The sequence below is a fragment of the Triturus cristatus genome, chromosome 6 (genome assembly GCF_964204655.1).
Source record: "Triturus cristatus chromosome 6, aTriCri1.1, whole genome shotgun sequence".
Lineage (NCBI taxonomy): Eukaryota > Metazoa > Chordata > Amphibia > Caudata > Salamandridae > Triturus > Triturus cristatus.
Genome location: NC_140589.1, coordinates 760,757,694 through 760,779,127, shown reverse-complemented (window position 1 = coordinate 760,779,127; position 21,434 = coordinate 760,757,694). Strand labels below are relative to the sequence as shown.

At 49.3% G+C, this 21,434-nt stretch overlaps 1 protein-coding gene across 2 annotated transcripts in view; it reads right to left on the bottom strand.

The window, feature by feature from the left end:
- MCM9 (minichromosome maintenance 9 homologous recombination repair factor) overlaps positions 1–21,434 on the bottom strand; it is a 325,876-nt gene that overhangs the window by 46,627 nt on the left and 257,815 nt on the right. For both annotated transcript variants that reach the window (XM_085611281.1, XM_085611283.1), the window contains 2 exons: positions 10,754–10,957; positions 8,908–8,990 (listed from right to left, as the gene is read on the bottom strand). In XM_085611281.1, the coding sequence (XP_085467407.1) occupies positions 8,908–8,990; positions 10,754–10,957 (287 nt within the window). The remainder of the gene's footprint in view (positions 1–8,907; positions 8,991–10,753; positions 10,958–21,434) is intronic.

The following is a 21,434-nucleotide window of genomic DNA, read 5'->3' as shown; positions in this document are numbered from 1 at the left end:
GTGGAACTCGCACTAATAAATACCTTTAGGGTGTTATGTAAGACACACAGACCCATGCCTACAGCTTGTCTCAAAACAGCTCAGGCTGCTGACTTTTCTTTATGGACTAAGCTGCCACTACAAGCTGCCCATTGCATTTATGGTTGAAACTGGGTTTTGGCTGGACCTTTGACATATTTGTACTCCTGCTACCAAGATAACATATATACATATATATCCTCCCTTATCCTGTTGCACCACTCAGGACACATAACTTTGTCACTTCGTACCAACTGGCATGGAGCTACCGCCAAAGAGATTCCCCCCTAGTACCAGATAACCCAAATAAGTGCTGGATTTTGGGACAAGATACCAGAGAACCTATGTAAAGCGCCTTCTGGTGCGTGTGAACCCATGTCATTGCGATCAGTAACTGTTGCTCTGTTTGAACAAAAACATGCCACTTTATTCATTCAGTCATTTAATCAGCACAGCATGCTGGAGATAGAGGAATATGTGGCCGGCCCAACGATATATACAGGTACGACTGCCCCTCAAAATTTAATTTAACTGACAACACAAGCTGAAGCCCTACATGTGTACATATGAAAAGCTGATGTATTGCCAGTGGCGCAGGAGTCTCCTGTAGGTATTAAACTGGTCTCTAAAAAAATTATCATCATCATGACTTGAAGTTGTAGAAAACCACTGGCCCTCAAACCTGCCTAAGGACATAAGAAATGTGGGTTTTTAATCCTATTAAGTGCGTGCCTATGCACGATGATGCCGGGCCGATACCGGGCAATTGGCACTGGTGCCCCACAATGCAAGCTTGCCTGTATCACAAGAAAACCTTCCCCAATTTGGCCATACACACGACCGCCTCTAGTGTCCTGCAATCAGCTATTCCGACTCTGGCTAACGAAAACGACCATTGGCCCAAAGGTAAAGCCACCAAAAGCTAGACCCATTGTGCTTCCCAATGCCGGTCATGCCTAAATTGCAGCAGCAATGCGAGCCCCACCACATTGTCTGAATCTTCCTGGCTGCCCCCAAGGAGGCATTGCACGAGAGATGCACATTGGAAATGCTCTGGGACGAAGGAATGCTGTCTGGCTGCAGCCCTAGCTAGCTAGCCATATGTTTCTCAAAACGCTTACCATAAACCGTGATGAGTACAGACTCATCATATGTCACCCTGTCCCCAAACCTTTCCCATGGAACTAGGGAGAAATGAACTCATTTGCGCAGGGCAAGAAATTCCAAAAGTTAGGATGAGCGTTCGTAGCTCACTGTTGACTATTGGGGCTTTAAGATATACATTGCGAGTAACAAAAGGATGCCTCTTTTGAACATAGTAACCCGCTGACCTATTTACATCATACGCACTCTGAAATCTACCTGGCACACGTTCTTTGCAGCCGGCAAATTAACCCTCTGCACTAACTACACCGAAGTCAAAAACCTCCACTATACTAGTTCCTGATCTCTCTTCAGGAAGATAGCGAATCCCCCTAGTTATCAAGACATTTTATGTGAGGCCTGGAATTGCCACGGAAAGAAACGCAGCATTCGGTGCGTCAAAGCATAATAAACTTCCAAACCCGGCCGGAGGAGACAGCAGGGAACCGCGACGGGGGACCAGATAGCTGAACATGTTGGTATGTCCAGAAACAGAGATGGGCGGTGAGCCCCTAAAAGGAATAACTGCCCCTGAAAGGAATAACTGTCTTATGAGAGCAGCGCCTGCTGGGTGTGAATGGATCCTGTCCGAACAGTGTAGGAGGGGAGGGGTAACGTTATTGAAGGGTGGACACATTACAGCGAGGTACACTCAGCGACACCGGGGCAGAACATATGCAGGGGTGCTTCCCCTCTCCTCACCTGAGGGGGCACTGACAAGGGGTGAGGTTTCATAAATTGACCCTGGAGTAGGTTCAAAGGGACTGCCCGTGAGCCAGACACGCAACACTTTCTACGATTCTGACTGGATCCTACCCCCCCCCCCGCACCCTCATAGCGGACATAATCTCAGCAGGGTTTGTACTTCATCATTCACAGGCCGATGTCGTCAGGACCATCACGTTGTATTCCTGAACTAATCGTAGGCCGAATAAAAGAGATTGGTGAGACGGAGGGACTAGGGCCACAACATTTTCGCCCACGGCTACATTACATATTACCAATACAGGTACTATGGAACTAATGCAGATCAGAACAGGAAAGTTTACATTTAGCCACTTCAGCAATCCCCTCCGGGATGTGCAGTGAAGTGTTGACAGCTGCACAGGACAGGTACACGTGTAGATGGGGACAGAGAGGAGCAGGGGTGACGCACTCAGTGTGACAGCTAAAGCCCTGGTGGCTCCCAGAAGCGGGTTGGCAATAGTGGCTATACTGAGCAGTAAATATATACTGTGACCCAAATACAAACAGGGATGAGCAGTACACAACATGGCCTGGGGTCACCAATGAACCTTAACTATGGTACACATACCATTAGCCCCCCGCGGTCACCACGATGCAATGTGGTCACTGGTATCCCTGCTACTGTTAGCCCTGAGCCTTAACGCACTGCTAGTACAGCCTGGCTGTTAAAATTGAGAGACACGTGCGGAAGAGTGTTAATTTTAAGTAATGAGCACAAGCACCCTGCTCACACCATTTAGCTAATAAAATGTACTCCCGCCTTGTCATCGCTAACAGGCACCCAACTCTTCCGTAAATACATCCGCCAGCAGTGGACACGCGCCATGATGCCTGGCCCTGAACTGCTGTAGATTTCGACGAGGCTGAGCGGTAGACACGACGCTCCTACTGTCTCACAATGTCTGCGCCGAGCAGCAGGCATACCACCCACACCGACCGTATCAGCAAAATTAGTCCCGATGCTTTCTGCCCCACACAGAACAACACCGTCAGTCTCTGCACCGTAAAACAAGAGCGGGCCAAGGGGGATAGAGTGACCCGCCCAGAGACCCCGCGCGAACGCGACCCGAATGCAAGGGGGGGCGCTGAACAAGAGCACCCCACCATCGTGCAAACTCGGGCACGGGACGACAAAGAGATCAGCCCGGGGACACTGCACGACGCGACCCAAAGGCACAGGAGCGCTGCCCATAAACACCGACTCGCAAAATCAAATGCCGCGGGGAGGCGAAGTGGCTGATATGTGAACAGTTATGATAACAAAGTTTTTGTACTATTTTCTAGAAAATCTAGAAGTGACCCTAGCAGTTTTAATGTGGTTTTCTTTCCAGGAACAGGCCCACGTGGGAGATGTTGCTATGCAAATTCACCGCCGCTTACGTTCAAAATCTACAGGCAGACGTTTTCAAAGTTATATTGCAGTCAATGATGGCATTTTGGACTGCCTGTGGCTTTATTTCCAGCAGAGCACCCAACTGGCCAGGCCCTACCCTCTGCCTTCTATTCGTCAGCCGCTGCTGCAGGCAAATCACACACGGTTGTTTCCCGGTATTTACAGAGCCGACACCTGCCTCTCCTAGCTGCCACCGACCACACACGAGCATGTGGGCTTGTATTTACAGGGTTATCTGCTCACAGCTGTGAGATCGTTTAAGTTCTATTTATCCTTGTCAAGCCAGCAATATTGATGTAACCTCTTACAACGGGTCATTTCGAAGATTCCAGCAGCATACAATTGCCTGATGTGAGAAAACATGGAGTCGCGCGGACCCGACGACAATGGGGGCGCCCCACCTCGCCCCGCATCTGCAGCGGCCATGGCACAACACGTTAACGCGCTCCGCCACCAAACAGGCACCCACAGCGATCAAACCTCAACCACAATGCCACAGTGCCTCCGATCCAACGCGTCCCTACAACCAGCCAAGATCGGACAGCGAGCCGCCCTCCCAGCGACCGGACTCGAAACCAGGCTCTCCCGCCACACAGTCCGCCCCCCGCCCCGCACAGCCCGCGAAAACGGCTCCCGCCGCCATCCTCAAAACTCACCACTTTAATATGCTCTGCTTCCCAAAGCAACTACACACTACACTCACCAAAACTGCGACGTGGCGAAAGGCGGGAAAGTAGTAAGGAGAGACCACGACTCGACCGACGACTGTCCGGCGCAAAATCTCGCGTGGCCAAGAGGAGCGAAAGTTCACATACAGGCGAACACAGCTGTTGCCATTTTGAAGCCGTGACTGATATGATTTCTTTTAAAGAAAACGCTCGCTTTCCGATTCAGCAAATAAAAGAAGTTGAAAGCAAATAGTAATTGGCAAAATTACATAAGCTTATTAAGAATGCTTTGAGTAACTGGATGCTTTTTCAAGGAATACGTAATAAGATCAAAACCAGTGAATAAGAAACCTATATAATATATGCCAATAATTACCGAATTGCGAATTGGTTAGAATGTCTTTAGAACACTAATACTTGGAGTACACTCGGTAATTCAAATTCTTCTGACAATTCCTGCATCACTTGCATAAGAATCGAAGCTGCAGTCTCATTTCTATGTCAATAACTCCCTGTACGGACAGGTTCACATGACGGATTTAAGATTGTCCTAGACGGCCCCCGTAGTGAGGTTGCCAGGATACAAGCCGTGAAGCTTCCAGTTACACGCACTCTGTAATCTACTCTGTCTTTGCGGCAGGCACATTAACCCTCTGCACAAATCCCGCTCGCTCCGCATGAAGACAACAAAACAGCGCGACAGAAAATCAAAGTAGAGGCTCCGCGCCTCGCAACACGGCACAAACCGCGCCGCAACACACTGCCCCACCCCCCCCCCCCTCCAACAGCAGAGGCAGTACACGTCCAGAACCACGTGGCGAGCCGGCAACGAGACCCGCTCTCGAACCCCAACACGGAAACTCCCGGATCGCCACGCCGGGCCCGGCCAAAGTGGGAGCACCAAGAGTGAGGAAGGCAGCACCCGGCAATGGCCCGTACTCACTGCAAACAGCCGGACCCGACGACGACACACTGCAAGGCGAAGGGGAGAACATCTCGCGCACACGAGGACGACGACCGCGAGGACGACGACCTCCCGAATTCGCGTGGCCAGGAGGAGCGGCGCAGGAAGCAGAGGAAGAACCGAGGGGGTGAGGCGCCTAAAAGGGGGGTCTAGCCTCGCCCACCCTATTGGCACGCCTCCCTAAGGTAAACCCATTGGGGGCCTCCCCTCCCCGGGGCGCGGCCTCGCTAGCGAGGCGGAGCGGGGGGGGGGGGGGGGGGGAGGCTCCGACGGGCGGCCACTAGAAGGCTGCCCTGCTGATGTCCCTCTGCGTGGGACGCGGGCAGCGGCATTCCCCATTTTTACTGTCCAATCTAGGCTGAGAATGGGGAAGCCTCCACTGCAGTCAAGACAGGGGCCAGGTGGTCACCACAGAAAGTCTCTGGCATTAAAGTTGATGCAGTCTCACAGCTTTATGTCCGAAATGGATGAGTGCACCTCAGTGTCTAACTGAAGTGCACGGCAACTCTCTGTACTTAAGAAATGTTTTCTCTTTTCAGCTAAAAACGGTGCAACTTCTCAGAAGATTTTTTACCAAATCTACATTAAAGTGTTTACACTTTTCACCCCCCTCCTCCGGCTAAGTGTCCCCATACGTTGGTGTGTGTTGCATGTTTGAAAAAATATGACAAATGGTTAAGTTTAAAACTGAGCGCGGCGCCGCGTCAAGGACACCGCTCTCGGTTTATTTTTATTTTTTTACTTTAACACTGAGTGCGGTGTACTTGAAGCGGGCGCCGCGCTCAGTGTTAAAGTTAAAAAAAAAAAAAAAAAACAGAGCGCAATGTCTCTGAAGCGGGCACTGCGCTTATTATAAAAGGTAAATAAAAAAGAATTAAACAGAGCGCGGTGTTCCAGAAGTGGACGCCGCGCTCAACATGAATGTTAAATATAAATAAATATAGTGAGAGCAGGGTCCCTGCAGCTGCTATTGTCCCCATCAGGGTGCATAATCAAAATAGTGCTCAGCCACCAGGTAAAGCCCACCGTGTAACAGGCCAAGTAAAAGGTCCAGTCTTACGGGTGTTAACAAATGGAGACAATGCAGTACCAAGGCGGGACTAACAAGCCTCATAATAAATCGAAAGACAGCATTTTCGAAGGACAATGACACAAAGCCAATGACAAATATGGGCGGAGACTGGACAAGGCTTCCACAGCATACCCTACTCAGCATGCCTAGCAGAACGAGCAACGCATGCGCGCTGATTCTAGGCTCGACATAAACAAGAATGGAATGCTGGATTTAATCTTAGCCTCTGGTAATTACTTGGGCCATACTGCAACGCAATGGACAGGAAAGGGAAGAAATATGGAGGCACACATATAAAGGAAGAGGTAGGAGAAAGAACGACCAAGAGAACAGTGGGAGAGGAACCAAAAAATCAAGTAAGCAGAGAGATAAAAGGAGAGAACGCAAGAAAGGGTCGAGAGACAAAGGTGAGAGACAGATGGGAAAAAGAGGAGAGAGTACAGTTAAGAGTGGACAGAGCAAGAGAGGGAGAAAGAGCTAGGTAGCATGGGGGTGAGTCTGCAAGAGAAGAGAGAAAATTGGAGGTAAGAGGAAAGAAAGAATGAAATATTAGGGTAAACACAGACTCGGAAGGAAGAGAGAGAACGAGAAAATGGAAGAGAAAGAAAACCCGAAAAAGAATAGAGACCAAAGAAAGGAAGAGAGAGAAAAGAGATGGGTGCAGGAAAGCGACGAAGGAGAGGTTGGTTTCTGTGACTTTACAGTGTGCGCGGTTGGACGCTGCCGCGTGGGTCCTAGTGCAAAGCAGGAATTGGGCTCCTTGGATGCTGTTTGATCTGTCAAGTACAGGGATAGTCCAGGGTCAGTGGCCCCTCAGGCTGCTGGGGCCCGGTGCCACTGCACCTTCTGCACTAATGGAAGCTACGCCCCTGGCTGGGTGTCCACTCTGTCTGACATGACCTGTGCTGTGAGGGCTTGAGTTCTTTGTTTCCGTGCACGCTGGGTGGAATGAGTGCTGCGTGTGTTCTATACACGACTGCTTCAGCGTCTACCTCGTCTTGAAGTGCCATGAAGCACAGGTGCGCTTTAACCAATTGTTTAAATGCAGTGCGTGCATCGGTGTGTGCGAGTGCTCACACGGACTGTGCACACGCCTCTGTGAGGAGGCCAGAGAAAACAGTAAGTGTCGTCATGCAGCACTTTCTACCCACGTCTTGCGGCTTCCTAGCGCTGCGAGTGAATGACAATGGCGCACAGACATAAGATTTATTTGTAAAGCACACGATCACACATGGGGTTTCATGGCACCGATTGACAGATGTTTGTTACCCTAGTGAGTGGAGGATAAGAGGCCGGACAGGAGTCAAGGCTGTAACCACAGGTCGAACCTGTGCACCTTCAGTGGAAACTTCACTCCGCCGAGCCATCACACCCGGCTTCCTCCTGCTGTCGGCCTCAGAAGGATAAAGAGCGTATGTCCTGCCGGGATAGGCAGCTGCGACCTACAGAGCTCACACAGACTTCTGGAGCAGGTGCATAACCTCACCGAGCCGTCTTTTCTATTTTCTCATATGTTTTAGTCTGAAATCCAATATAAATAAAAGTAAAAAGCATACAATTTAGAGCGCATAGCACTGCAGCCGCCATTGTCCCCATAAGTGTCCATTATCAAAATAGTGCTTACCCACCAGATAAAGCCCACCGTGTAACAGGCTAAGTAAAAGGTCCAGTCCTTCTAGGCGTTAACAAATGCAGACAAAGCGGTACCAAGGCGGGACTAACACGCCTCATAATCAATCAAAAGCCAGCATTTTCGCAGGACAATGACACAAAGCCAATGACAAATATGGGCAGAGAGTGGGCAAGGCTTCCACAGCATACCCTACTACAGCCTGCCTCGCTGAGTGAGCAGCACATGCGCGTTGCCACTAGGCTCGACCTAAACACTGTACACTACGAAAATTCACCATAAAGACAATACTAAACAACAGCATAGTTTTGTAGGCCTTGAGAAATGCCTACCTCCTCCCGAGACACTCAGAGCTTCTAGAGAGGAGGAAACACAAGGAAACATATATGGCATCAGGTGACAGCTTCTATTTTAAATAGCCATCTACAAGTTGGCCTTCAGGGAAGAATGTGCCTCTTCTAAATACATCGCTCTTCTTATAATTCCTCCTCAAACGCATAATTGTTGTTAATATTGGTGAATTGTGACTCCCATAGACTGAAACTGTACATAATATGTGAGAATATGTGACAATACCGAACTACACGAATCTTTGCCTCACTGGCAAATACTTACACCTATGAAAACTTGCATTAACTGTACCTTATACTAATGCGTATTTACTTCCCTCAAGTGCTAGAGCAGACCTCATTGTTTGCCCCTATCCTGCATTCAGTGCCAGGCAACACTGAACACTTTGTAAACCGCTTTGCGTCGTCATGGGGCTATGTCAGCACCATACAAATACACCCAAAAAATAAATTATAATTAAAACACAAAACGTTCCAATCTTCTACACTGAAAAGTTCTCAAGTTGCAGTCATCTGTGGCACAGAGAAAAGCGACTTCGAAAAAAAGGCTAAAAGTTAGAAAACAAAGGGTGTTACAGCATCTCTTTGGTTTATCTCAGGGGAAGTTGAATACAAAGGCACAGTTTTTTTGTCCAAGCATGGCACAAAGGAATATTTCAAAATCTGAACAATCTCTTGGCAAAAAGGATAAACAGAAAAACACTATCTCAAAGTACGCTGCTGAAAACTCAAGAGTGCACAGTGATGTGCACTGAATGCAGTATTGCAAACTACAAGTGAAAGACTACTAAAGCGAACAGCTCTTCTTTAGCACTTACGTTCTGTGGATATGGAAGTTACCGGACATATTTTGTAGAGTCCTATGTTTTAAGCTAAATGATGCCTCCCAATAATTGGTATCAATAGTGTCAAGGTCACTTGCCTGCATGGAGGACTCCATCACGGACACCACAGTTATTGCATCCTCCACAGTTACAACACTCCTAAACATCAATCTGGCGTGGGCTATAAAAAGACAAAAAGGGTTATTAAACTTGAATAAAACAATATTAACGTCAATTAGATCTGATGGTCTTCCTGACTAGGGTTGTAAACGGGGACACAGCATAGTGTACATTTCCTGGCATCGTTACAAACAGTTTCCAGCACAGTAATATATGTGATGCAAGCAGGGTTATGGGCCAGATGACAGAAACAATAGTTAATCGAGCAAACTGCCTTCACAAGTCCCTTTGCTTAATTTCACAACCAGTTTTGTCACCAATAGTTTAAGAGTGCTTAGAGAGAGCTTTGAGCCTGACCCTCGTTCATAAGTGGGTGGCTTTGCTGTCCATTTCAATTCTCTGCTACTGATGCAATAGCTTTCCTCTCTATTCTTGTGCTTGTTCAACCTCTTGAGCATTCTGGCTTCACCATATCTAGTGTTTAAATGAATGAGTGACTTTTTAACTACAGTTATCAGGGAACTAGTTTTCCTTTTGTAAGTATCTTGGCATCAGACCTTTTGCACTCAGCGGGAGTTCATTGTCCTTCCTCTTTTCCCTTGGTGTGTCCACCGACCCCATCCTCTTTGTTCCTGCGGCTTGCTTCCTGGCCCACCCTCATTCTCTGGCACCTCATTACCCACTCTTTCCATGCTTCCCCTACTCTGGCTCAGTAGCGGCTCCTGGAGGCGTTGCAGCGTGCGCAATGTAATTTGTTTTATTTATTTATTTATGTACTTACCTCCGTTCGGCCATATGCCGGAGTTTACTACCCCCCACCCTGTCCCTCCCCCGCCCCGCAGCACTCCCTTCAGGAGCCGCTACTGCTCTGGCTCCTTCTCCACAAGCAGTCTCTCTGCTTCGTAGCTCTAGCTTACCCCAATCTGTTCAAGTTTACTTTCTTTATTGTGAAATCTATCTTCCCTCAGTCTTCCACTGCTACTCAATTTTGTGTCCAGCAATTTTAAGTGTCTCCCATCTTTCATTCCACCACTCTCTACCTTCCTCTCTTTCTCACTGTTGCTGTTTGTTGTGCATTCATCTGCAGAACTACTGTCTCTGCAGTCATCTGCATATTCAAACTCTCTGCAGATCCTAACTCTTTCTCTCTATCCATGTCACCTTCCCTGGCTATTGGTTTCTTCCTTCTTTGCAATTATCTCCCTCACAATTCTGATGGACTCTCATTCTTTTTGTCCAATGCAATTTGTGATTTCCAGGGGCTGTTTCCTGCACAGGAGCCCAGGGAGGTATTTGACTACACTTCCTACTCCTATCCCCTAAGCTGCTCAGTGAGTTACATACTGACAGTTAAGTGCAGTTTCGAAAGCACCTGAAATTCCTTTGACCAGGTTTACCTTTTCAACTTTTGCTGCACTTTGCAAGGAATGGAGGTAAATGAGGCAGCTACCTTTCCAGTATGCAGCACGGTCTAGGCCAACTAGTATTAGTTTATCTACTCGTATAGAACAGTGTCAAATGCCATCCCCCCCCAACAAACATTACTTGCAACAGAGTCAAAAAAGTAAAGTTATGCCGTCATCAGCAAAGATAATTTGCAAAGGTACAACATTAATAATGTATGTAGCTGAAAATAAACCTTGGTACTTTCCATGGCTGAAGCAGCAGTTGTAGTCCTGCACATATAAACTTGCGTACCATTCCAAGAATGCGTACATAAAACATAGGACAAGCCACCCATCAACAGACTCAGAGTCAAACTCTTAAATATTACAATATCTTGCATATAATTGCACACCAGTATCAAACAGATCTATTGCTGACCTTCGGCCAGGCGGATCAAGCTCTCCAGAAGGCGGATGGTGGTGCGAGCCGCATTACGGTGATCACTCTTGCGCTGCATCTGGTAGTATCGTACCAGGATCAGATCAGCCTCTTCGGACATTCTGGGTTGCAGGCTCTTAATAAGACAGAAGTAGGTTTTCATTTTCTCCATGCTCCACAGCTTTTTTGATTCCTTTGGGCAGCCTGCCATAGTCATAGTTCGAAATGTTAACAGACAGCCCAATCATAAAATACATTTTCATTAGTCGGTAACTAAACCTGAGCATTAAGAGCGGACAAAACAACATTTGTAAAATGTATGTTTAAACAACCTCTCCGAAGCTTAACAATGTTTATTTTTCCTAGGTGGGCAAAATAATGTTAAACGCTACCAGTAAAATTCAAAGGTATGTGTTGCCATGTCTGAGCACCCAACTTAATGCCATGTCATCACAAAGAACCTGTCAAAATAAAGCTAAAACAATAAGTATCTATATTTTAGCAAAACATTCTTATGCTGGGATAACAGATGTGAGAATTATAAGGAGTTTAAAAACCCTCATATAACAAATATTTCTTAAACGTTGCCAATGACTTTCAATGCGTGAAGCCAGTGTGTGCAGGCAAGGTCCAACTTTCGTTTCATAGCAGTGTTCAACAGAATGAATATTGGCTCGGATATCAGAGTCTGTAAATTTCCTTTGGTAATGAAATCACTGGGAGTTCTCTAGCCAACAATCATCTACCATAATAATAAGTTCCTGCTCATTGGAATCCTCGGAGTCCAAGGTCCTGTTTCACTGGAACACCGGTGGGTCCAGTATTAGTACTGCTAAGGATGACCACGGGTCCACACCATGTCACACCATGCCAAGAGGGCTGCAGATGATGAAGTCCAGGTGCTACTTAAAGAGCTATTTCTATAAGGGGCCATTACATCTTTAAGACTGAGCTCAGCCCCAGGGTCAGAGGGCTTTCCTCGAGCTTTCTATAAAGAATGCGGTACCCAGTCTACCAAGGGTCTTTAACGCTACAGCTCTGATAAGGCAGTAGTGTCTGCATGCATGGTGGAGGCAAGAATATCAGTTATACTTAAATCGGATCCAAAAACACACAGGAATGCAGCTCCCATAGGGACCCTATATCATGTCACTGGTAAATTGTTCTGGAAGATATTGTTGAGAAGGTTAAATTCCCTGATGCCCCAGTGGATTCATCTGGATCAATCGGGGTTTATAACCTGGTGACAAGTAGGAGACAACACAAAAAAGGACACACATATGAGAGACTTCATAAATGAACAGAAAAAGCCGGCAATGTTGATATTGTTAGAAGCTGAGAAGACCTTTGAACGGGTCAACTGGAGTTTCATACAACTAGTTCTAATGAAAAGAGATTTGGGCCCATGATTTTGATCAATGGCATTGGCAGGACATTCAAGTTCCTCCGCACACATCATAGTATGTATGATAGGAATTCCCATACAATTACAGCGTGCGCCTCAACTATTTGTGATGTACCTCGAGCTCCTGTTCCAAAAGATCCGTAAAGAACCACAGATTGAAGAGGTGAAACTCGTGATCAATGAGTTCAAAGTATCAAGGTGCACTGACAATATTTTAATTTCCATGTCTACCCTACTAAACATCTTGCAACACAATAGCAAGGTCTCCGAGTCCAAGATAAAACTACAATTCAGAGACTCTGAGCAAGGCATCCCATTAGAAAACCAGAAAAACTACATCACAATCTACGTTTAAGTGAAGTTACAATAAAATTAAATCTGTAGAGGTGCAGTCATAAAACGTTCCTCCAACTACTGACATAACTTAAAGCTGACAAACAACAATGGCATAATCTAGGATTGGCACAGTTGGGCCATATTTCCACCTTAAAAGATGAAGCTGCTCTCCAGACTTTTCTTTTCCTTCCAGGCTCTGTCCCCAATGATACTGTCACACTTTTTGGTAATGCTGCAACAAACCTGTGCCAACGTTATTCAAAGAGGATAGATACAGAGGTTGCTGATTACATTGATTTTTCGTCATCAGATAAGGGGGTGACAAGGGATTCCAAATTATTTTGGCACTACCAAGCTGCATATCTCCGATACCTATTGAATTATCTAAAGAAGGATGGAGAGACACTGGTGGGTTCTTGACCACACTTTGGCCATGAGGTCCCATGGCTTAATCCAAAAGATAGACCAATCAATATGTTGCACTCCCTGATTAAGAAAGCAACAGAGGGAGGAGCCTAGCGCCGGACCAAGATGGCCGCGTGAGCTTTGAGCTCCCGAGACCCACGCGCCCTCCGTCGACTATCCTGTCTTCAATCCTGTTTATATGCACGGCATCTTGCAGATGACTCGCTATGGAGGCGATTGATGCCGCCCGAGTTCGGATCGCCCACCGGGAACCGGAGTTGTGCACGGCGGAAGATTGAGGCCTGTCTCCGAGGGATGCCAGGGGCTGGCGTTGGCAGGATGCCCGACCTCTAATTGAACAACAGCGGCCAGGCGAGGTGTGAACTGTCGGACGGAGGATCCCGTCCTTTCACTTTCACTTTCTCGCCCTTTGTCTGCCTTGGCCCGGGAGTGCTTTCGGCTGCTTTATTATCCTCTGGACGCTCTGCGCCCTACCCTGGCTGGCTATTGCAGATCTGACTTCTCCTGCTCCCTCTACCTGAGAGAGGGCCGTCTTTTTGCACCGGACTGCTTGGAGCCAGACATGTCGGGTAAAGCAGAGGTGGATCGGCTGAAACCCAAGGCTACCAGGCGGGGAGCCTATACTCAAGCCAATAATATGGATCGGTATGCCCAGCAGAAGGGGTCGCCTGGTGGATCGAGCCAGTCGCTGGATGGACAGAAGACTGCCTCACCCCCGGCCTCGGAGCCCTCGTTGCAGGACGTCATGGGCGCGCTCGAAGGGATGCAGGCCTCGATTGGGAGACAGTTTGATGCCCTGGCGCACAAAGTGGATACCATCTTGGTGGACGTTAACCTGATCCGCTCGGACTTGGGCAAAACTAATGAACGGGTAAAAACCCTTGATCTCAGGACCACGGGCCTCGCTGACGATGTCTCGGAACTTCAGACTGAGGTTCGTAAGCTGCGGGCCGAGAGTGACCTCTCCGCCCGTAGGCTCGAGGACTTTGAGAGCCGGGCCAGGCGCAACAACGTGCGCATTATCGGGGTCCCGGAGTCCTCGGACGAGGTTTCTGTAGACCTTCTCGTGGAGGACTTGGTGCTTAACCATCTGAAGCCTAAGGGCCTTGGGAAGTTCTTCGCAGTTGAGCGAGCTCACAGAGTGCCGGGTGGGAGGCCCAAGGTGGGAGCTCCACCGAGACCGATTGTCGCCAGGCTCTTTCACTTCCGAGATCGGGACGCTATCCTGCAAGCATCTCGGGTGACGGGCCCGGTCCCTTTTCAGAACGCGTCGATGAGTTTCTATCCTGACTTCACCCAGCTGGTGCAAAAGCAAAGGCTGAGCTTCCTGGGGGTGAAGAGACGGCTTCGGGAGAGGGACCTGAAGTATGCCATGCTTTTCCCTGCCAGATTACGGGTGGTGTATGAAGACCGAACTTTCTTCTTTGAGTCGCCTGCTATGGCCGGTGAATGGCTGGACGCTTTGCCCCGACGACGGACTGGTGAGGATGCCGCCGCAGACGGGGACAGTGGCCGGGATGGGCAGGGTTGATGCCTTTGGAGCCGGACTGACTTGATTTGGTTCCGGATGATGACTTGAACTGATTGCAGTACAATACGGAGGGTTGCGGGAGGACGATGGGAGCTCTTTCCTCCCTCAGGGTACTTTTTGTAGATTTGGGTTTTGGTAGGGCGACAGGCACACTGCAAGTTGGGGGGGCTTTGTAAGCTGCAGCAGGGGTGCAGGGTGGGGGGGATAGTTGGGATTTTGGGTTTGTTGTTGGGGGTTTGTTTTTGCAAGGCGCAGTAATCATTGTCAGGATTTTTCCATGGTGGCTCTTCGGGTGTGGGGTGGGTCTCTTGTGGTGTGGGGATGGGGGGTAGGGGTTTAAATGTTCTTAGCTGGAATGTTAATGGTTTGGGGGATCGCATTAAGCGGGGGATAGTCCTGCAGTTCTTGAAACGGTCTTTGCCGGATGTCGTCCTACTGCAGGAGACACACCTTATAGGTAATACTTGCCATGCTCTTAATAGGAAAGGTTACAAATTCATAGCTCACTCGGGATTCTCCTCTGGATCCAGGGGTGTGGGCATCCTAGTTAGAGCTTCACTACCGTTTGAGGTGAACTCCACCATTGTTGATGATAGGGGGAGGTTTGTGGCGGTGGCGGGGAGGTGGGAAGGAAGAACTTTGGTTTTGGTTTCGGTCTATGTCCCTCCAGCCCTGCAGGCCTCCACGTTTACAGATCTGGGTAGGGCCTTGTTGGACCTCCCGGAGGGTATGCTAGTGGTGGGGGGTGATTTCAATGCTGTCGGCTCCGGGCTGCTGGATAGGTACCCGCCCAGGGACACCGGGGGGGGGCCTCAGAAGTGGCTTCCAGACTTTCTAGACACACTCGGCCTGGTAGACTGCTGGAGGCTCCGGCAACCCACACAGAGCCAATACACCTTCCACTCCGGGGCGCATGGTAGCCTCTCTAGGATTGATTACCTGCTCACTCTGGCTGTGCATGCCTCATTGGTATCTGAGGCCAGGCATATGGCGCGGGGCATATCGGATCATTCGCCAGTGTGGGTCCGGCTGGATGTCGGGCGCGAGGGAGGGGGCAGGGTTGCTCCTATTAACCCCTGGTACTTTCGTGACCCCAAGATGCGCAGTGCGCTGTTGAAGACAGTTGATCACTTTTTTAAGGACAACCAGGGGTCCGTTGACTCGGCCGTGTCGTTGTGGGAAGCATTTAAGACCGTGCTGAGGGGAGAGGCCCTCTCCTTGGTAGTGGCAGCCAAGCGGCGGAGAGATGGCGAGGTTATGCAGGTTGAGGAGGAGATCGCGGCTTTAGAGGTGGCCCTGGAGGAGGAGGTTACAGAGGCCTCACTGCATGAGCTGAGCCTGAAGCAAGCCGAATATAAGGACCTGGTGACGAATGCCGCCAAGACCCTCAGTAGGGAACAGCAGGGCCGCTTGTATGATGTTGGGGATAAGGCCGGGAAGCTCCTAGCTTGGCTGGACAAAAAAGAACGGGTTAATAGAGTGGTGCCGGAACTGACGAGAGAGGGGGGAGAGGTAGTTGTTGACCCTGAGGGGATAGTACAGTGTTTTTCGGATTATTTCCGTATGGTTTATGCCTCAGTTTCGGATAGGCTGACCGAGGACTCGCTTGACCTCCTGCGGGACATCGATCTGCCCTGCCTGTCTGACGTAGATAGGGACGACCTCGATGGAGACATAACGGTCGATGAGGTGGCGGGTGCCATCCGTGCGCTGAACTCGGGTAAGGCCTCAGGCCCTAATGGTTTGCCGATTGACTTGTATAAGCTGTTCCCGGATAGGGTTGCCCCTCACCTGCGCGCCATGTTTGTGGAGGCGCGGGGGGGGGTGGGTCCCTTCCGTTGGACCAGAGACTGGCGACGATTGTTGTAATACACAAGGAGGGTAAACCCCGAGATAAGTGTTCCTCCTATCGGCCAATATCACTCCTGAATGCTGAGCCGAAAATTCTGGCTAAAATTCTGGCAGGCCGCTTGGTCAGGGTGCTCGGAGACTTGATCCATCCGGATCAATCCGGCTTTATCCCGCACCGTAACACTGTGTTGAACCTTCGGCGCCTCCATGGAGTGATTGCCAGGGCGGGCACGATCCGAGAACCAGCTATTGTGGCATCTCTCGATGCCACGATGGCTTTTGATACGGTGGAATGGGCGTATCTGTGGGCAGTGCTTGCCAAGTTCGGCTTTGGCCCTGGTTTTTTGAGCTGGGTGAGGTTGCTGTATGAGGGTCCCCTTGCGAGTGTTGTGGTAAACGGGCGGGCGTCGACTCCGTTCCAGCTTGGGAGGGGAACTCGGCAGGGGTGCCCCTTGTCGCCTTTGTTGTTCGCCCTTGCCCTCGAGCCGCTGGCGGCGTGGATACACTGGCATCCGGATATACGTGGACTTAGGTGGTCGCCCGAGCACGAGGACCGTATATCGCTCTATGCCGATGACATCCTGTTATATCTCGCCTCGCCCAAGAACTCGCTTATAGTGGTTTGTGACGTTCTGACGTCCTTTGGCAGGAACTCGGGTCTCGTCATCAATTGGAGTAAATCGTATTTGTATGTTCTGAGCGGCGAGGTTCCGCCTGTCCCGCGAGCGTGTTCGATCCAGATCGCCCAGCAGGGCTTTGTGTACCTGGGGATTTTTATCTCCACTGACTCCACCCTGCGGTATGAGAGAAACCTGCTCCCCCCACTGGCGCGCTTGCGGCGGGATGTTGCGGGCTGGCGGAAGCTGCCGCTCTCCCTCGTTGGGCGCGCCGCCTTGTTTAAAATGATGTCTCTCCCCCGGTTCCTCTATGCCTTGCAGAATACCCTTGATTGGGTACCGGCCAGTTACTTTCGGGAGGTTGAAAGCCTCCAACGATCGTTGTTGTGGGATGGAAGGCCGCGCATAGCGATTGCTAAGTTGACGCTTCCGTGGTACGACGGGGGTATTGCGCTTCCGGACATTCGACGCTATTATTGGGCCACCCAGTTGAGCGCGATTAATCATGGTTTCTATGGTCCGGCTCTAAGCCCCGGCTATGCCATGGACCGATGGTTGCTGCGCGGCGGTAATTATCATAGAGCGTTGTACTCTCGGGCGCTGGACTCGTCCCTCACGGGGCCCACTGGGGTGGCGGTGCGCGTGTGGAGGTTGGCGACTGACTCGTTGGGCTGGAAGGATAGGCTCACCCTAGCTACCCCGTTGTTTGAATCTGAAAAATTGGGGAGGCTCTGGCATACGAAAGGTTTTGATAAATGGGACTTGATTGGAATCTCCAGGGTTGGAGATTTGCTGATTAAGGGGAGGGTGAAGTCCTTTGAAGAGCTGCAGCAGGAGTATGAGTTGGGGAACTCCGAGTTCTTCCGCTATGTTCAAGTGCGTCATGCCCTGCGATCAGTTCTCGTAGACGGTGAGAAGGTGCCTGAGTCCTCTCCATTGGAGGATCGGATCCTCGACGGCCATATGCCGGAGAGTACGATTTCTCTCATATATAAGAAATTGATAAATGTTCGGGCGGACCTGCTGTTGGGGCTGAGGGACCAGTGGACTAGGGACGGGCTCGAACTGGATGACGAGGATTGGCAGTCTGCGATCTCCTCTCCTAAGGAGGTCGCGATCCCATCACGTCTGAGGCTGGTGCAGCTCAAAATACTCCACAGAACCTATGTTACGGGGCCTAGGCTGGTACATATGGGATTCTCTGAGGAGGGTTTATGTAGGAGGGGCTGCGGTATGGTGGGTACCTTTATGCATATCATTTGGGAATGTGGCGTTATCATGGAATTCTGGAGGAGAGTCCATACGGTGATGGGGGAGGTGACGGGCATTGTTATGCAGCCGGAGGCGCGGTGCTGTCTCCTGAATGTTTGGGGGCCTACCGATCACGATGAGGGACAGACCCAGTGGGTGACCCTGGGTAATATGGTGGCTAAGCGAGACATCGCGCGCCTGTGGGGCTCAGCGGGTCCCCCCACATTGACTGCGTGGAAAGAAAACATGGACTGGAGTATGCTAAGGGAAAAGACAGTATATTGTGCTAGAGGGCGCCCCCTGAAGTGGCACGCCATTTGGGGGAGGTGGAACCAGTATAGGGGGGGCATATGTCTTGCCCCCGATTTGGATCCCCCCGATGAACAGCTCTCTCCTTAACATTCTTTCCAGCTTTTGTATATGTAACTGATTGTTAATTGACTTTTTGGGCCTCTGCTTTTCCCCCCTTTTTCCTCTTAACACAGTGTTGTGACTGTTAGACGAGGGGGGTCTGCTCTCCCCTGAGGGGCAATCACCAGTGGTATTCAGTGTCCTTCGCCTTGCTGGGGTTTTGTGTGAGTTTGTGTTTATTTAAAATAGAACCTTTTTTGCTTCTCCTCTATGCACTGTGGACGTTTCTTTGTTCTGCTTTCTCAAAGCTGCCGAACCTCCGGGATGTCGGCTGAATAGCTGTGTCCATGTTTTCAAGAAAAAAAAAAAAAGAAAGCAACAGAGGGACTCCGGGATGAAGCGGGCAAAAAAATGTCTCTCACATCTACCTGCCCCTTTCCCTCCAATTTTGGGCAATTCAGCATTGCCCCCAGGAATAGATAGGGAAGCGTTTAACCGGTGGCAGATGGCCCAGTGTGAGGGGGAACATGTCCCCTCCTAAAAGATTTGTAGGGACCGTCACAGACAAATGTCTGTGACAAATCTTCATGAGGTGTCTCTCTGGTGTCTGGGTCACGACTCCAAGTGGTGGAGGGAGTGTGCCCTGATGAACCCAAAGGCAATCTGTGCATTGTTGAACACCACATGAAGTGACAGAAGCCCATTCCTCCTTGAAGTTGTGGACACGGATCCATTCATGCTCTCGGGCCCGGTCCTGCAGTAGGTCATCTATATAATCCAAGCCTTCGGGTAAGTTCAAGTCAAAGCAGAAACACAAAAAGTCCAAGCAGGCATCTTCCCAGTCTCGCCTCTCTCCTTGCGCCTTCTGCTCACACCCATCTATGTCATGTGTAAATTCACACATAGCTAATTTCTGCTTATTCCCAGACAAGCAGTTGTTGCAAAATGTTCCAATAACAAAATCCTATAGCCGTTAGCAATCCAGGCACCATCTGGCATCCTCAGCTAACTAAAAAATAGCTTTCTTCCATTACTTCTTTGCTTATAAATCTCGTCTTGATTGATTACAAGTATCTGTATCACTCTCCATATCGCGGTGAACATTCCGCAGAACATTCTCTCAATCAAACACAACCTTAAAAGGGAACAGTTATGCACCTACATGCCGATAATAGCCTGTGTTTTACTAAATGCATCGACCAGAGAATCTTTGGAAATTATAAGATAAAACTTGTCAGTGTGCGTTTAAGAGGAAATTAGGGTACTACCAGCAATATTAGATTGAGGGAGAACTCTAAAATGGAGACATGCTAAATTGGGAACTAATACACAAGAAAAAGTCTACGATGGTGATATTCGATGTTTAAAGTGGTTTGCGATAATCTGAAAACCATTTATTGGCATAGTTCTCTCAGACCTCAGAGGTAATATGAAGCTGGAAGTAGTGTATTTGGAATATGGACTAAGAGATGGTGTTGCTACTATAGGTTGAATTAACCAACAATCATTATGGTAGTTTAAATAGGGTTTTCGGCTAAATTATTTGTCCAGTTCCGGATATTTGGGCAAGGTCACCGCCAAAGGACAATGCTTTTGTAGCAGGAGAAGTTGTGCATCCATAAGCCCATTTTTTTTTTTTTTTTTTTTGAAAAACCTTTATTGACATTGCAACCAAAGACAAGTATGGGCCTACAACCCTCGGGGCCGGCCGCTAAGCAGTTAAAGTAACAGCAAGCAAATCTTAATCACACGCAGCACCTCGGGAAGCAGATTCTCCATGCTAGTATACTCTAGTCCAGTGAACAGCCCAAAGGGGAAACCAGGATATAAAAGGTTTTCATTTTACAATAAGGGATAGAAGGATCAGGTGCCAATCAAGTTCTCAGCAGCGAAAAATGGCAGGCAGAGTAGTGAACGTCAACAATGAACAGCAATCTATCAAGTCACTGGCGCTGAAACAGGAGGTTCAGGATGTGGAGGAATGTCACGAGCCGTTTGCGCCTGCAGTCCCCTGCCCTAGGACCCAGAAGACATCACGGAAATTGATGCACAAATAAAAAACAATGATTGGCAACGAAGGAAACCTACCGTACTGACCCCAGAAAAGAAAGACAAAGAAGAATAAGAGAAGAAAAAGGAGGCCATAGGAACAAAGTAAAGGACTAAAGAAGCCCCTCCCCCAACCCCCCACCCTGCACCTCTGCAGATGACTACGGCCCCCCCCCCCGCAGTGTGCCTGCCGCCCCAGAACCAGACCCGAAATATAGAAGAAACAGAGAAAAAGGGGAAAGAGAGGAAACCCCCCCTAACAGAGAAGGGGAGAGAGTAGTAATAAACTGGAGGAGGGCCTTCAGTCATGCCCCTGGCTTCTCCCTCCCGCACAATATATTCCTCCCCAAAACAAACAGTAAACAACCAAAATTCGACCATGTCTAAGAGAAATGGGGAGCATTATTCACAGACTACACTATTAGTTATGCCGTGAGAGCACACAACCCCCAAGCCCGCCCGCCTATTAAATGACAACCTCTGAAGGATCAGCCTTATCCTTGGCCACGCTTTGCGAATCCACCAATGCATACCCAGCGACCCATTATCATGTCCAAAGTTACAAGGAAGAGGAGCGTCCAAAGAAGACCAGGAAGGGACACACACATGTAGGGAGGATGTCTCTGAACACCAACACAGTCATCGTCATGGAAGATCACCTTTCCCAGTACTGCCCCAGGGCCTGCGCCGCACACAAGGTCCAGGAAGGAGGAATCAGCCAGAGCAAGCGACCGCTGCGGGAAGATCGCCCGGGTCGCCGGAGGCCGCGCATGGGACAAAGTCACCACCTTCTGCTCAAGTCCAAAATCTCCGGAACAGGCCGACCCCACAGCCAGCCGACCACCCGCTGCCACAGTGTCCGAA